Source organism: Panthera tigris, chromosome F3 (assembly GCF_018350195.1).
Source record: "Panthera tigris isolate Pti1 chromosome F3, P.tigris_Pti1_mat1.1, whole genome shotgun sequence".
Taxonomy (NCBI): Eukaryota; Metazoa; Chordata; class Mammalia; order Carnivora; family Felidae; genus Panthera; species Panthera tigris.
The window spans coordinates 35,484,737-35,502,437 of NC_056678.1; the positions used below are offsets into that span (position 1 = coordinate 35,484,737).

The 17,701-nt window shown below is 41.2% G+C and overlaps 1 protein-coding gene across 1 annotated transcript; it reads right to left on the bottom strand.

The window, feature by feature from the left end:
* Positions 1 to 8,147: 8,147 nt before the first annotated feature.
* Positions 8,148 to 15,246, bottom strand: LOC102960982 (C4b-binding protein alpha chain-like). Its single transcript, XM_042975710.1, has 3 exons — positions 15,178 to 15,246; positions 11,057 to 11,227; positions 8,148 to 8,413 (listed from the first exon to the last, which is right to left on the bottom strand). Exons 2-3 carry the CDS (start codon positions 11,217 to 11,219, stop codon positions 8,148 to 8,150), a joined length of 429 nt encoding a protein of 142 aa, XP_042831644.1. The 5' UTR covers positions 11,220 to 11,227; positions 15,178 to 15,246.
* Between the last annotated feature and the right edge of the window lie 2,455 nt (positions 15,247 to 17,701).

A 17,701-nucleotide genomic window follows, 5' to 3' on the forward strand; every position in this document is an offset into this window, starting at 1 on the left:
CACCAACAGTTTTTCTGAGTTGGGGTTGCTACCACTAACATTTTTTTTAATGTTTATTTATTTTTGAGAGAGAGAGAGAGAGAGAGCAAGCAGGGGAGGGGCAGAGAGAGAGGGAGACACAGAATCCAAAGCAGGCTCCAGGCTCCGAGCTGTGAGCACGGGGCTGGATGCGGGGGTCGAAGTCATGAACCGTGAGATCATGACCCAAGTAGAAGTCAGCGGCTTAACCGCCTGAGCCACCCAGGCGCCCCTATCCCCACTAACATTCTTGCTAACAGTTGCTGTTTTATCATTTTAACAGTTCTTCTGGGTATGTAGTGAGATTGCTCTGTGGTCTTTTTTTTTTTTTTTTTTTTTTTGGAAGGAGTTGTTTGGTTTTAGATAGTTGCTCTATTTTTGCTGTTGGCAATAAACTCAGTTTACCTTCTCAGTACATAACCATTCACTGTACCTATATTTGAAAGTTCTTATGAAAAAGGCTGATCCCTTGTAGGTTTGTGGGTGGGGTGTGTGTATGTGTGTGTGTGTGTGTGGGTGTGTGCATGCGCGCGTGTTTTCTTGACCAACTTTAATTCTTAGGAAAATTAACAACCACTTAAAACATCCAACCAAGTGTTTCTCTCCAACTTCCTCTCTAAGAGACAAAACTTAGCTGGGGTTCTTTATGTGTGCAAAATTATATCCCACTTCAAGTTCATAGTCAGGTGAGCAAATGCATTTCTAGAGAATTAATTTGTTTTCTGGAGTTTTTATGCCCTGTAGTACATTGAAATATGATTCTTTTGCTGTCTGAACGCATATTTATAGGAAAGTATTTCATCAGTGTATGATGTTTATTCTTTCATGTTAAAGGAATTTTTGTTTTATTTTTAAAAATGCATTCAATTTGTTTAAATAACAACAAAAAAAACCAGTCTACCCGTTTCTCTCATCCCTTCCACCCCTTTCCTCTGACAATCAACCATCTGTTCTCTGTATCTGTGAGCTTAGTCATAAACATATATTAGATTCCACACAGAAGAGAGATCATATGCTATTTGTGCTTCTCTGACTTATTTCACTGAGTATAATGCCCTGAAGATCCATCCATGTGGTAGTGCTACCATACACTGTTGTTTTCATTTCAGTTTCCCTGATAATCAAATTGATCATCTTTTTATAGGTCTATAGGCCAGTTGAATGTCTTTTTTGTGGAGGCACTTCTGGTCTTTTGCCCATTCTTTTGGTGGGTTGGTTATATTTTTCTCATTGATTTGTAAGAGCTCTTTATATATTTTGGATCTAAGTCCTTAGCTGGACACAGGAATTACCAATACCACTTCTCAGCTTGCAGCCTTTGCACTCCCTTAATGGTGTCTGTACTAGCATGCCCATGCTGCCGTAGCGACCTATCACAGATTGGGTGCCTCAAACAACAGACATTTTTTTTCCCACATTTCCGGAGACTGGAAGTTTGAGATCATAGTGTTAGCAGGTTTGGTTTCTTATGAGGGCTGGGAGGGAGATTTCTGTTCCTGAGTATGGTCATCCCTTTGCATGCACACATGTCTAATCTGTGTGTGTGCGTGTGTGTGTGTGTGTGTGTGTGTGTCCAAACTCCCTCTTCGAATGAGAATACCAGTCATATGACTAAGGCCGACCTCAAAGACCTCATTTTAACTCAATCGCCTTTCTAAAGACTTTATCTCTGAATACAGTTACATTCTGACCTACTAGAATACCCCAGACTTGAACATATGAATTTGGGGGGTGGGGGGAGAGACAGTTTATCCCAATTCACTGGCTTTTTTTCTTTTGCGATACAATGAACATTTCACAAATTCACCATTTTAAAATGTGTGATGCATAAGGTCATGCAACCATCACCACTATCTAATTGCAGAACATTTTCTGCGAAATGAAACCCCACACCCTTTAGTAGTTACCCTTCATCTTTCCCCTCCAGTCTCTGGCAACTGGAAGACAGTTAATCCACTTTCTGTCTCTATAGATTCGGCTATTCTGGACATTTCACATAAATGGAACCATTACTTTCATGTCTGGCTTCTTTGACTCAACGTAATGATGTCAGGGTTCATCCATGTTTAGTAGGTGTCAGTATTTCATTCCTTTTTATGACTGAATAATATCCTATTGTGTGGAAAGACCCCATCTTGTTTATCCACTCATCAGGTGGGTGGTGTCCACGTTTTTGGTTATTATGAATAATGCTGTTGTGAATGTTCATGTGTGCCCACGTTTGTATGAAGATAAGCTTTCAATTCTCTTGGGTGGATAACTAGAAGTGGACTGCTGGATCATATAGTAATCTAATTTTTCAAGGAACTGCCAAATTGTTTTCATAGCAGCTACAATATTTTCCATTCCTACTGACAACGTATGAGCGTCATCGTCGAGGATGGGAACTGTGGCGTTATTGTGGCTTTGATTTGTGTTTCTCTAATGACTAATGACCCTGAGTATCCTTTCATGGGCTTATTGGCCGTTTTTACATCTTATTTGGAAAGCCTTTATTGTGTCTTTAAATGAGCAGAAATGTTTATTTTAAAATTGGATGATTTATAACTTTTTTCATATTGCTTTTTATATTGTTATATAGAAGAGATACTTGCTTACTTTAAGATCATGAACATAATCTTCTAGATGTGTTATTTATTTTTTACCTTTCACATGTAGACCTATATTCCACTTTGGATTTCTTGGGGGCAGGGTAAGGTAAGGATCAAGGTATAATTTTTTCAGGTAGCTTTCCAACTGATGTAGAAAATATGTATTGAAAAAAGCATCCGTCCCCACCACACTGAAGAGTCAAATTTGTCATAATTATGGTGGCTATTTTAAGGTAAATATAAATTTTATATATCAGCTTGATTCTATTTGTACCAACACTGTCTTAATCTAGTTTTATAACCAGTCTTGAAATCTAGCAGTATTAGTCCTCCAGCTTTGTTTTGTTTCCAGATTATTTTGGCTATTCTTGGCCCTTTTCATAGCCCTGGGCTTTTCTGTTAAACCCAGGAAAGGAGCAGATTACTTGTTTTTGGTTTGTGTTATCATAGAGGGAATTACATTCAGCGGAGAATTTAAAAAATTGATCTTTTGTACTAAGTCTTAGCTCGTGTAACTCCAAACATCCCTTTATGAAATGATTATTGAACACTTACTGTGAACAAAGCCCACAGATGAAATGGTAAGTGTATTGTATGGCAAAGGTTAGTTCTGCCTTCGATGGGTAGTGGTCAAAGATGTTCAACAGAATCAACAGAATCAAAGTTTTTATGTAGTAAAAACTCAAGAGAAAGGAACAAGGTTGATAGATCAATATGGAGGGGATCATAGAAATCCCAGGAGACACTGAGCATCCCCCCCTAAAAAGACCTATAGATACATGCCCCATTTAAAAATAAGACAGGGGAAGCATGCCCTGGTGACTCAGTCGGGTTAAGTGTCTGACTTCAGCTCAGGTCATGATGCCATGGTTCGTGAGTTTGAGCCTTGCATTAGGCCCTGTGCTGACAGCTCAGAGCCTGGAGCCTGCTTCAGATTCTGTCTCTTTCTGACCTTCCCCTGCTCACACTTTCTCTCTCTCTCTCTCTCTTAAAAATAAATAAACATCTTTAAAAAACTTTTTAAAAGTAAAAAGTTCATTTCAGAACCACTGAATAGGGGACCCAGAAAGGAAATCTCTAGGGTGGAGGGCAGGAAGGGGGGTAGAACTGAAATTGCACCTGGCGTGTCTGAGCATTCAGAAGTAGAGCGCTAGATTGCTTTTCCATCTACAGTACAAGAGGGTTCCCGTTTCTCCATATCCTCGCCAGTATCTGTTGTTTCCTGAGTTGTTCATTTTAGCTACTCTGACTGGTGTGAGGTGGTATCTCAACGTGGTTTTGATTTGTATTTTCCTAATGATGAGTGATGTTGAGCATCTTTTCATGTGTATGTTGGCCATCTGGATACCTTCTTTGGAAAAGTATCTATTCATGTCTTCTGCCCATATCTTCACTGGATTATTTGTTTTCCAGGTATTGAGTTTGGTAAGTTCTTTATAGATTTTGGATACTAACCCTTTATCTGATATGTCATTTGCAAATATCTTCTCCCATTCTGTCAGTTGCCTTTTAGTTTTGTTGATTGTTTCCTTTGCAGTACAGAAGCTGTTTATATTGATGAGGTCCGAATAGTTCATTTTTGCTTTTATTTCCCTTGTCTTCAGAGATGTGTCAAGCAAGAATTGCTGAGACTGAGGTCAAAGAGGTTTTCGTCTGTTTTCTCCTCTAGGGTTTTGATGGTTTTCTGTGTCACATTTGGGCCTCTCATCCATTTTGAGCCAAATCATGGAAAGAGCCCAGATGTCCATCAACAGACGAATGGATAGAGAAGATGTGGTTTATATATACAATGGAATACTATTTGGCAATGAGAAAGAATGAAATGCTGCCATTTGCAGCAACATGGACAGAACTGGAGAGTATTATGCTCAGTGAAATAAGTCAGTCAGAGAAAGACAGATATCATATGTTTTCACTCATATGTGGAACCTGAGAAACGTAACAGAAGACCATGGGGGACGGGAAGGGGAAAAAATAGTTTCAAACAGAGAGGGAGGCAAACCATTAGAGACACTTAAATACAGAGAAAAAACTGAGGATTGATAGGGGGAGGGGCAGAGGAGAGGGGAGAATCGGTGACGGGCTTTGAGGAGGGCACTTGTTGGGATGAACACTGGGTATTGTATGTAAGCGACTAATCAAGGGAATCTTGATTCCCTCCAAAACCAAGAGCATACTGTATACACTTATGTTAGACAACTTGACCATTAATTATATTTAAAAAATAAAATAAAATAATAAATAAAATAATAACCCCCCCCCAAATAAATATATCCTCCTTCTGGTTAAGTTTTCAGGATACAGAATTTATTTAAAAACAGGAAAGAAAAGAAATATAGCGCTAGACTCTAAAAAATCAATGGGAGTGTGTGGCAAGAATCGGCAAAAACAACAGAAAACTTAACCAAAAACCAAGATAAAATATTCATGCCTGAAAAAGTAAAGCATTTTCTTGTAAGGAAATACATTCACAAATCATTGCTTGGCTTCCCTTGGGTTAGCAAAGCTTAAGATTTGCTCAGTCACAATAAGGTAAACCCTGACTATTAATTGAATCAAGGAGTCGGATACAACTATATCGAGGAAAGATGGTACACTGTAAAGGACCTAACCTCTAGTCTCTCTTGAGAGTGAGCCAAAACATAATGAAAAATAATAAATAAGCATTTTTCATTATGTTTTGTGGAATGGGAGTGTTATTTGGAAATCTGTAGATAAATATCCTAAGAAAGAGCTAAAGGTGTTGAAAGTGGTTATTTGGGGGGCAAATGACCAAAGGATGGGATTGGGTGGGTCGGAGTACTAGAGTTTTCTTTACAAGAGTTTTTGGATCATTTGACTTTTTAATTACCTGGTTGCATTCCCTTAATAAGACAGTAAGTTACTGAAAATTAAAGTTGTATAAATAATGGAGATTTAAATGAGTTATTTAAAGCCATAAGATAAATCATCAATAAGAGAATATAAAATTAAATGAGACCGATGGAGAGAGAGGCAAGGGGGACAATCAGTGCTAGATTGACCATTTTGTAGCAGGAAATCAACATATATGCTTCAGAGAGAACAAGTCAAATCATATAGTGTGTGCTTCCTTTTCAGAATGATTAATCTCACCAGTAGAAAAACACAAAACAGAATAGGACTTAGACAGAAGGAGAGAAGAATTTCATTTTTATTTTTTATATACACCTTTGTAAGGTTTGAATTCCTCTGTGTGTGTGTGTGTGTGTGTTTTCCTTGATTATAATTATGTGTAGTTAATTTAGAATTCACAAATACAAAGATTGTGGCATAATTCACATCAGTGTGAAAATGTCTCCACACTGTCTTCCCTAGAGACTGCGGGAAAGGAAATATGGAAAGATTCGTATTTCAGAGATTCTTCTGTATCTTCTCTACAGCATGGGGCCCATGCCTAGAATGGGTGACTCTTTGTTTATTTCACACATTCATGAGCTTTTGGGTAAAAACCCTGACTGAGACTAGGGAAAGATGGCGAGCTAAATGCTTTCCCTAATAAAGTGAAGGGAAACGAGTTTCCAGGACAGCGGGAGCAAGAACGGATGAAGTTCGATGAGGAGAGATTTGAGAAGGGAAAGTGTCAGACTGGAATGGCCTCGAGGGTGACAAGGTCATGCAGAGAAAATCAGCCAGAAGATATTCCCTGGTGGAAGGGAAAAGCAACGGTCTTTTAAAATCACAATTCTGGAACATTCAGTGTGGAAGTCCAGTCTTGGGTAGCCATCCGTATACCCCTCTGTTAAGTCTAAAGTTTTATAAAAGTCTGCTATGAAACTTTCTCACGTGGCAGCTGTTTTGACACAACCAAAGAAAAGAACAGAGATTTTTCTCTATTATGGGTCAAGATGCGGTGGAGAAGCAGAGGCTGGGGTGAAGCAAGCATGAGCGGCAATGAGATTTCAGAGGACGTGAATGATTGGAAGAAGAGGTGACTGTCCCAAATGAACATTTCCCAAGAGTATCCAGAGCTGTAAGGGGAACATCTGACGGACAAGCCCCTGAGGAGTTTCTCCAGCCCCTTCGGTCCTTTCTCCCATTTCTGTGTGCTCCTCTGCAGGCTTCCCTGGGCTCTGGCTTCTCAGGGTCCGACCTTCTATCCTCTTGGGGAGACTCCCCTCAGGCGGCTAGACAGTTTGTCCCCCAGAGAGAGCTGGGTGGCCGAGGAGCTCGTAGGCCCCCAGGGTGGCTCTTCGCCAATAACAGACAGGTGCTGCACAATGACAACCCAGTTCCTCTCCCTGGAAAAACTTACCTGGGACAAAAGTTCAGCAAACTCGTCGTCCAGAGTTCTCTCTGGGTCAAGGCTAAACCACTAGGGAAAGAAAGCAGAAGACTTGGAAAATGAGATGTTTGGCCTGGGCACTGAAGGCGGAGTACGAAGTGGAGAGGGCAGGTAAAGATACCTCACACAAGGCACAGGGATTTATTTTTGAGGACTACATACACCTTGTGATGCCATATCATAGAGACGAGAGTTAATTAGAGAAACGTTAGGAAGTGATTTGTACGGGGCGTTACGCTTTGGTTACACGGGCATCCAAGTGAAAACAAGGACACTGGATTTTTGACAGGTGATTATTTCTGTCATGCCATCACATCCAGGACAGCAGAAGCGTAGGCTGAGCAAAGAGACAGACCCCATAGCTCCACGTGATCAGTGGCACGAAGGATATCAACAGATTCTCCTAAGACAGGTCTTTTTTCTTTCTTTTTTTTTTTTCCTTTCTTTTTTTTTTTCTTTCTTTTTTTTTTTTTCTTTTTTTTTTTTTTTTTTTTTTTTTTTAGTAAACAGTACTTAAGGAACAATTAGTAGGGTTGCTAACTGGAAAAATGTACCTAATTCTCTCTTTTTTGCAGGGAGGCGGCAGGCGTGGGGGGTGTGGACGCACTGGTTTCTCAACGGCATTCCCCTCAAGCCGAACTCTTGTCCAGGTGCTCAATCTCCATCGACAGCTTATACACCTCCAGGGCCATTTTCACGTCCTCCGGGGAGGGGAGGCATTCCAGGAGCTTTTTGCCCTTTAGCACTTGCTCACAGCCCATCTGCTCTACCTAAAAGAGATCCAAGGATAGATTTAGAGATTTCTCTCCAACTGTGAAAGTATTAAGATTTCTTCAGGAGGCCGCACTGGTGACAGCAAAATGGGAGTAACTCGACCATCCTCGGGGCTGGTGGAAGAAATGAAAAGATTCTCTGTCTCAGCAGGGTGTTCGCCCTAGGGCTCAGCACTCGCCCAGACCTCCCCATCCACGGCGAATAAATAACTGCTGAAGCAGGGAAGGAGCAAGCCTGCAGAAGACATCCGGAGGCTTCTTCAGGGACAACTGGCAAAATCATAGCACGCGTTGTAGAAAACATGGCGCGAGGGGCCGGGTGACCTGGATCTACGGAACCCTCCTACCGAGGGGCTTGGCTCTTCTTGCCAGAAAGATGAGAGAATTAGAACTTGCTTTAACGAGCTCATCAAGTGCTTTGAGACTGATTTTCAACAACTCAGAAATGAGTCCGGGTCGAAGTCAGATCTCATCCATGTTGGTTGACAGTGCTCTGCCACCGATGACCAGTTTTAGAATGGGATGGGGCATCCTGAAATGTGTGCTACTTACCCACTGACACTTGGGCACTGCTGGCAACCACATTCCATTCCCGGAGCAGGTAAGGTTTGGGGAACCAACCATATCATAGCCATCATCACACAGGACGGTCACATTTTCAGGCTCAACGTACTGGCCCTTACGCACAGTCAGGTCTCCATTCTTTATCTCTGGTTTCTGACACAGGGCTGGAATGGAAACACAGTTTTGATCATCCTGTGATTCTCAGAGTAAGATCTTACGAAAGCGAAGAATCCCGAGGGGGTGGGAACACGGATGGTAAATTATACCCGCATGCTGAGAGTTGTGCTTTGTCTCCATTTGTTGTATGATTATGACAATAAAATTGGTAATGAGAATAATGCTAGTTTACACACTATCATCAACATAAAACACTGTGATTGTCTCCATTGGACTAGCAAGGAAAAGCAATCATGTAAAAAACGCTATTATTGTTTCTATTTTGCTAGAAGGAAAAACTAGGTGCAGAGACTTTGTGTGACTTGTCTAAGGTTGCATAGCTTTTAGGTGGCGTGACTATAATATAAGCCTAAGTACGTGGTGCCAGAATCTGAGTTTTTAAAACTACTCTATCTGGAAACCTCACTCTTCTTATGATCTCAAGTACGTAATTTTTCTTCGCATACCCTTGACCGCTTTCTGTGTTAAGTGAAGACAATGGTGAGAAATTAGCCCCTTGAGTTGCTATTTGCAGTGTGATTTTTACAAGGCACACGTAATCTTGGGGGTCAACCAGAAATCTCCTGTTAGGCCAATTTCATTACGAGAAGATGAACGGGATGTGTGAGGCTCTGATGGAGATATCAGACACCCCGGGGGAGGTTTCGAATTTATCCATAAGAACAGTCATTGAAAATGAAGCAGGTACTCACAGAAATGTTGGGAAATCCTCACTGATACTTTCAAATTAAAAACTGCTATCTCTCTGTGCAAGAAACAGAACCACACACACATAGACACTTGAATTATGTCAAAGGCAGCAGTTGTGGAACCTATGGCCCGTTTAATAAGTGGCACACAGTTTATTGATTATCCACCAGGGAAAACCGAACCTTGAACCCCACTCTCTACCACAGACGCATAGGAATTTCAGGTAGGTTGGCAATACCAGTGTGAAAGGTGAAACAGTAAAGACCTGTAAGATAACACAGGAGAGTATTTTTGTTGTGTTTTGTTGTCGTATAGACTGTTGCCTTGTGGTGAGCAAATAGTTCTTCAACAAGACACGAAAGTTTCCAATACCACAGAAGATACTGGAAAATGGAAATAAATTGGGGTTTAAAACTTATGTTTATCGAAATTGGAATTTAGAACTTATGTATGAACGTAAATTGTTATAACCGCTTTCGGACAAAATTCGACATCATCTACTAAACATGAATATATGCACACTCTACAAAATAGCAATTTACTCCTGAGTTTATTCCTAATAGAAAGGTTTGCACATTTGTACCAAGAGACATGCACGAAAGTGTTCCTAAGAGTATTATTCATAATGGCCAAAAACATGAAAAACCTCAAACGTTTATAAAGTACATAAAGTGTGGTCTATTCACCCAAAATAATATTATAAAGTAACGGAAATGAATAAACTATCACTATGTGTAAGAACATAAATGGTTTTCCAGACCTAATGAAGAAAGAGGCCAAGCACCAAAGATAAGCATGACCTCCTCTGTATAAAGTTGGCAAGACTCATCCATAGTGTTGGAAGGTGCGAGAGGGACAGTAAAGTATCCCCCAGGCTGAAAAGTTACTCTGAGACCAAAAAAGCAGGCCATTCCATACAGTTCCCACAGAATTTTATTGAGGGTACCTTACTGATTTGGGGGGCGCGGCGGAATCGGGCAGACGACGATCCAGGCCCTGCACAGCAATTCTCAAAAAAGTCTGGACTTCAGTCCACAGATTTCTTTAGCGCGAGGGGGCATTGTAGTACAGGCCACTGTAGTAAGATCAAAGGGTTCAAAGCACCTAACTGACAGCTAACGTTTAAGCAGATCTTGTGGTGCTATCTAGACTTTAGGAAGAGGAAAGACTTTTATCTCCAAGATTCGTGAAAGGCCAAAGCAAGCCTCCCCCTGTACCGGCCTTGGAGGGCACTTTTAAGGTATGTTTAGTCATCTCCAACAGGCCTGGAACACATAGCCCCAAGAGAGGTCAACAAGGGAACAGGAACAAGGTGCAGTCAGTGTCGTCAGCACACTGTAGAATGGGCATAGCAACCGTCTTTGGGGAAGAGAGCCATGCGGTGCATCAAGGTCAGGTTCACATTGTGATAATTGTTGACCTTCACACCCAACATTGGTACACTTTTCTGTAGTATGTTACATATCAGGTAAAACTTTTATTGAAACAAAGCAGGGGCGCCTGGGTGGCTCAGTTGGCTAAACGTCCAACTTCAACTCAGGCCACGATCTCGTGGTCTGTGAGTTCGAGCCCCGCATCGGGCTCTGGGCTGAAGCTCGGAGCCTGGAGCCTGCTTCAGATTCTTTCTCTGCCCGTCCGCCACTCATGCTCTGTCTCTCTCTCTCTCTCAAAAATACATAAACATTGAAAAAAATTTAAAAAAAAAGCGAAAAGTGGCCCTCTAGAAACATACACAATTGGTAACAATGGTTACTTCAAGAATGATAAGCTGGATGATGGTTCAGACTTTTAAAATATTGTATATATGCATGTGTTAATGAGTCGATAAATAAAATAAAAATTTGTAAGTGTTTCCCCTGGCTGGGAAGAGACGCTACAGTCAGAACTTTCCTGGAGGCTCTACTTTTTTTAGTCAGGGTCATCAGTAAAGTTGAGGTTACCTTTACATTCAGGAGCCGAAGCCGACCAGCGGGAGTTTCTGCAGGTGATTTTGGACTGTCCAACCAGAACGTAACCTTCATTGCATTTATACTGCACCGCAGTAGTAAAGGAGAAAAATGAGCTCACGTCTTTATGGAATCCATGGGCAACGCTTGGGAACATTTTGCAATCTTGAATGATAAAAGAGAAGGGTGGAAGGCAATGAGCCAAATATAATGAACAATTCCGAATGAGGGACTCTTCCTGTTTCATAGAAGGAAGTCATTAAGTTATACTGTAGAGGGGTATTTTATTTCCTTGACAAAATCAACAGGAATGATTTGCCGAGGTCTTAGCAACTTGCTAGTCACTGGGTTAACCATTTTATATGTTATACCAATTAACGCTCACACCAGCTGAGTCACTACGATCATCAAACCCATTCTAGAGAAAAGGAAACACAATCTTAGAGGGATCAGATGTTCTGCCAAAGGTCACAGCTAATAAGTGCTTGCAACAGGAATCGAATTTAGACATTGAAGTAAGGTTTCCCTCCAAGTCCACGGGTACTTACTGGAATACTGTTATTTTCTTTTCTCTGCCGTGATCATTGGATACTTATTCTACGTGGCATCAGTGGGTATGTAAAGGCCATCAAATGGAAATCTTTGTTCTTATTTTTTGCAAAGTCAAGTGGCATCTCATAATTGATGAACTTGGTGGCTCAGAATCAGTTAGAAAACCCTTAACTCCTTTGCCCAAACCAAAGGCATGAAAAGATTAGGAATTTCATTTTTGTCACTTAAATTAGTCTCAGGTGAGTCAAATGAGGTGGGTGCGTTTCTCCTTCGCAGTGACAGGGCGCACTGAGAAAGCCCAATACATCTCTTTTCAACTCGGAGGGACATTAGACACAGTGGCCTAGTGTCGAGCTCCTGCCTGGGAAATCGAAACTGCAAAGGTGGGCTGCCTAGTGGCCCTGCTGGTGAGAGAGAAGGACAGATTTCTGCTGCCTTGAGATTGGCCTGTACTCCTGACATCATTGGGGACAAGGGATGAATGCATACTTCCGGTGAATTGGAAATGGGCCGCATGAAAAAGACAGCCCTGGTGGTGTTGTCTTCAGGCCCGTGCAGAGGGAGCCCTGGAGGTGGGAAGAAAGCCTCTGTGTAGATAAAATCTCCAGGAGTCACCAGGTATTTAGGAGACAGGAAAGAGGAAGTGATCAGCCAGTATTGGAGATGGACCCGGGATCAAGCCGACCAGGGGACTGCACTTAGCAGATCCTCAGCCATCGTGACAAGGCTCCACCAAGAAACAACTACAAAAACACGAGCGAGAGCACGCCCGAAACACTCTTGCTGGCCAGACTCGGCTCAGATCGAGTACTGTTTCCCTTACCTCTGCTGTTCGCAAAGCTGCAACTCTGAGGCGTTCAGAAAGCATAGGCATAGGAATCCCAAAGTCAGTTCTGTTTTTGTTACGAGGAAAAGGAATCGGCCTGTGTAAGTCAACAGCTTCCATAGAGCTTTCCTTGAACTGCAGATCAAGCACCCCCATAGAAATATCAAGAATAGCTCTTCGTTTTTATGAATAAACATACAGAGGGAGTTTTGTAGCTCGGGCTCTTCAGGTAATATTAAGGAAACATACTTGCAACGTACTTAGCAAGATAAGATGTCGCCGCATGCGGAGTTATACCACTGTCTTAGTCACTGCAGCGCCAGATTCGGACCGGAAGCGAGTGCTGTAGGAGAAGGTGTTGGCAGAATGGAGGGAAGGCCTCCAGGTGTAAGCTGGAGATACATCCTGAAGGACGGGTGAAAGCTGAGTGGTTGATAAGATAGGAGAGGCAGCGTCTTACGGAGGCAACGAGCCAAGTCTGGGATCAGAAGCTTATTACCGTGAAGGAAGGGAGGTTCAAGTCAGAGCGGACAGACATTATATACCATTTCAGAGGGTTGGGGCCATAGGGAACAGGAAGAGAGGAGGCAACAGCAGAGAGAGGGGGAGGGAAATGGACACATGAAGAAATCATTGGGAGACTTGACAGCTTTGACGGGGCCTTTCTCTGCTACCTCCGACTCCAAGAGAGAGGGACTCAGAGATGAAGCTGGAAAACTAAAAATCCCCCGAGCACGAGGTTCTTTATCCTGCATCCACTCTACAACCTAAAATTAATACTGCCACCCAACAATTTTCATGCATCTGATGTGAGAAGTCATCCTCCAGAGAAGGATGCTTCCTTAGTAAACCCACGCTTCCCCCCCCCCCCCCCCCCCCACCACTCTCAGTGACGAAGAAAGCATGGCTTCTACACTCTGAAATCAGTAAGAACATGCAGCCCTTGCTCTGGGTTGGGATTTTCCAGCCAAGCCATCTCAAGTCCTCAGTCTTCAGGCCATGCAAATCCTTTCAGAGAATATGTTTATAAATATTTTTAAATGTGAAACATTAGTTCTCTCAGACGAAAAATAATAATATTAGATAACAAAAGAGGAAAATCTCACTTTGCTTAAAGGACATTTCCATTTAAATAACATAGAGGTAAATTTTTTTAAGTTTATTTATTTATTTTGAGAGAGAGAGAGTGTGAGAGAGCACACAAACGAGGGAGGGGCAGAGAGAGAGGAAAAGAGAGAATCCCAAGCAGGTTCCTCACTGTCAGCACAGAGCCCGATGCAGGGGGGTGTTTGGACCCACGAACTGTGAGATCATGACCTGAGCTGAAGTCAAGATCCCGACGCTTAAGCGACAGAGCCACCCGGGCACCCCTCACATACCAATAAATTAATTACCATAGCAGCAGGTCTTCAATCTGTTCTGGTAAGTTCTCTCAAACACTTTTGTTTCTCATTCTGGTAAAAACTTCTCTATAACGTTCAATAACAACGCCTCACATTTATACGATGGCTTACAGTTCACAAAGTGCCCTATAATTTTACTCTAGAAAATTTACTCAGTATTTGGTAACAGAAAATATTTTAAAATTTTTATTTATTATTAGTTTTTAATTCCAGTATAGTTAACATACAGTGTTATATTAGTTTCAAGTATACAATACAGTGATTCAACAGTTCTCTACATTATTCAGTGCTCATCATGATAAGTGTGCTCTTAATCCCTTCACCTGTTTTACCCATTGCCTGCATCCCTCTCCCCTCTGGTAACCCTCAGTTTGTTCTCTGTTTTTTAGTTGTCTCTTTTCTTTCTTTCTTTCTTTCTTTCTTTCTTTCTTTCTTTCTTTCCTTCTTTTCTTTTCTTTCTTTCTTCCTTTCTTCCTTCCTTCCTTCCTTCTTTCCTTCCTTTTCTTTCTTCCTTCCTTCCTCCCTCCCTCTTCTTTCCTTCTTTTCTTTCTTTCTTTCTTCCTTTCTTTTGTCTTCCTTCCTTCCTTCCTTCTTTCCTTTTCTTTATTCCTTCCTCCCTCCCTCTTTCTTTCTTTCTTTCTTTCTTTCTTCCCTTCTTTTCTTTTCTTTTCTTCCTTCCTTCCTTCCTTCCTTCCTTCCTTTTCTTTCTTCCTTCCTCCCTCCCTCCCTCTTCTTTCTTTCTTTCTTTCTTTCTTTCTTCCGTCTTCCTTCCTTCCTTCCTTTTCTTTATTCCTTCCTCCTTCTTTCTTTCTTTCTTTCTTTCTTTCTTTCTTTCCACACATGAGTGAAATCATATGGTATTTGTCTTTCTCTGACTGATGATTTCGCTTAGCATTAAATCTCTCAAACCACCTGACAACAGAAAATATTTTTGCCTTTTGGATGGAAAGTATTTCTAATCAGTCAGTAACTAAGATTTTGGATGGCACAATTAACCTATTTGGAAAGTAAATTCGTCTTAAGCATTTTGCAGTATTTAAATATAAGACATTGATTTGAAAATTCAAGATTATTCCTTGCTAAAGCAGCCTCACAAGGATTTGTGCATATCAACGTGTTTTTATTCTAGACATAATCACAGCTTCTACTTGAATTAAAATAATTTCTCTTATATTTTAAAATTCTTCATTTTTATTAGTATATAGTTGATTATACTCTCTCAAAAAGGTTACGAACTACCACTACTTGACTATATTCAGTTAGTTCTTTATTAGATATTTGTCCTCCACATCTTAGAGAGACTACCCTCCTTTCCCCGTAACTATTGTACTCACCACACAAGCCAGAAGGGCACAGAAGTAAGGTCAAGACCCCAAAGAGACACAGTGCTGGGAAAGCGCTCTGCGACTTGGAAGGCATGGCACAGTCTCAGAGGTGCCACACTGGGGCTCAGTGCTTCCAGACCCTTGAATCGATATGAAGAAAAGATCTCTAAATAACAGTTGAAATGGTGCGTAAGTCAAAGCCTTGGCAAAGTCTCAGTTACGTGTCACTAAAGGGGAGGGGCTGGGGGAGTGACCAGAAGACCAAGTGCTGAGCACAGCTCTGATAGGGTAAGCTTTCCGTCTTCTTGGGGAGAAGAGTCTGGAGATTGATGGAAGAGCCCTCTGGAATTCTGTATGTAGTTACTGTTATAATCCCAAGATTCTCTTGCTGTCCAGATGGGGCACATGATGAGTTCCTTTCTGGATATATTCATGATTCCTCTCCAAGTAACCAAAAGCAAAAAGGTAAAAGGGACTGCAGCCCATGATGCATAGTGCCTGTGGTGGGTTCTACAGGAATTAGAAGTCATAGCATGACAGAAAATAGAACATCTGAGAAGTGGTATCTGTTTGGGAAGTGGTTTCTTTAATCAGAAGTAGGTATAAATTGCCCACAGAAGAATGGATTTTTTTCTTAATCTCAAAAATTAAATGTCTTTCCAGATAGCACATGGTCTAACCAGAATAGAGTAATATGAGTCTCCAAGTGTGAAAATACTCAAGAGCTTGGTCCCTATAATTACAATTACAATTATAATTACAATTACCGTATTTCAATGGTAACTCCTTTTCCCTATCCTGGGTTTTCTTTCTTTTAAAAAAAATTTTTTTTGTTGTTTACTTATCTATTTTTGAGAGAGACAGAGACAGCGTGAGGGGGGTAGGGGCAGAGAGAGAGGGGGAGAGAGAATCCCAAGCAGGCTCTGTGCTGTTAACACATAGCCTGATGCAACCAAGAGTCAGACGTTTAACCAACTGAACCCACTCAGGCACCCCTGGGTTTACTAACATACATAAAAACACCAAATGATTCCCTCTATGAAACTATTCCAGTGTGGCAGTTATTCTAGTCTGTGCTGCAACACGGAAAAAGCATGCACTGAAAGTTAAATGGTTGCGGATGATTAATTAAGAAAAAAGGAAGATTTATTATGCTTTCAGAATATCTGAATGATGCTGGATCCAGGAGAAGCTCGGCATTTTGTTTCTAAGCACTAAAGACAAGATGATGGAAGGCACATTCGTTATTCTTCTTGGATTGTTAACCCTAAGACTATGGTCTCCTTAAGCATCTAGGCTTGCCTAGATATTCGTCCAGATCACTTCCTAAATTCAGTATTCTTAAGCGGGACAGATGAACCTGCCAACCCGGATTCTGTATCTTGCCCACCAACTGTGGATATCTGTTCCTAGAAGAGACAAAGACAGTTGTCTAAATAAAAGAGCAAACTCTGGAAATTGTCTTCACTACTCAGCTAGTACTGGAATGACTGCTACATACCAATAATAGCCAAAATGCCTATCTCTCAAAAATAAGAATTACCAAATATAACTGAACAAAACTCTTTGGAATATTGAGGAAAGCACAATTAAATTTCAACTTGTTAAAGAGAAAAGTAAACACGTTAAGTCTACCAAATGGCTGTTTCCTTTAAAAAGAGGAACCACAATAAAGAGAAGTAATTTAAATGATCACCCAACATGTTTTGTTAACCTGTTTTTAATCTTTAAGCACGTAGTATGCCAGAACTCTACATAAATTATTGTAATTAATCCTCAAAAACTCCTGTGACAGGGCTCTTGCCTTTCTTGTTGCATAGATGAGGAAGCAAGTTCAGCTAGATTAAATAAACTGTCCCCTAACCTCCTCAGATAATTAGAGGCTAAGCCAAATTCTGAACCAAGACTGATACTTTTTATTTATATAAAAAGTTTATATAAAAAAATTATATTTATATATTCAGCTTTTTATTTATACCAAAAAAATTTGCACTTTTTGGCCAATCACTATTTCCTGTCAGGACACTAAAATAGTCATTTGGGAGTCATTTGGGAGTTACCCAATGGTGTGCCCACCCTCCAGATGCTGCTAGCACTGCAATTAATGGCTTAGACCTGTGACCTCCAAAGCATGTACTGTGATGACAAGGGCCACCTCATCCTGATAACCTAGAAAGTTATACCCTGTACCCCTAGGAGAAACCAGTGACCAACTGGCATTGGGATACCAAATCCCTGATTCCTTGCCTCGAGTCTGGACAATTCTTTGGTGCAACTGATGTCCTAGAGACCGCTGTGGATCGGGTAAAGATTACACTTAACCTGAGAGTACATTTTTGCTCAGCTCCTTTCCCTCTTGTTGTTTCATTCTCTTATACTTCTCCCCCCCACCACCCCGAAAAGCATACCATCAAAAGCTCACATGCATCTGAATCCCTTCTAGAGACATTGACTCAAGAGAGTTTATACCATAAATGGGTCTAGGGAGCAAACTCTAAGAATGAGATTCTAGAATTGGATCACCACCAGCCAA

Bases quoted from the DNA above. Each gene is read 5' to 3' on its own strand.
- LOC102960982 (XM_042975710.1), bottom strand. From the start codon at position 11,219: ATGTTCCCAAGCGTTGCCCATGGATTCCATAAAGACGTGAGCTCATTT. The intron at 8,414-11,056 runs GTAACCTCAACT...TTTCCATTCCAG, and splicing joins TTCGGCTCCTGAATGTAAAG to CCCTGTGTCAGAAACCAGAG.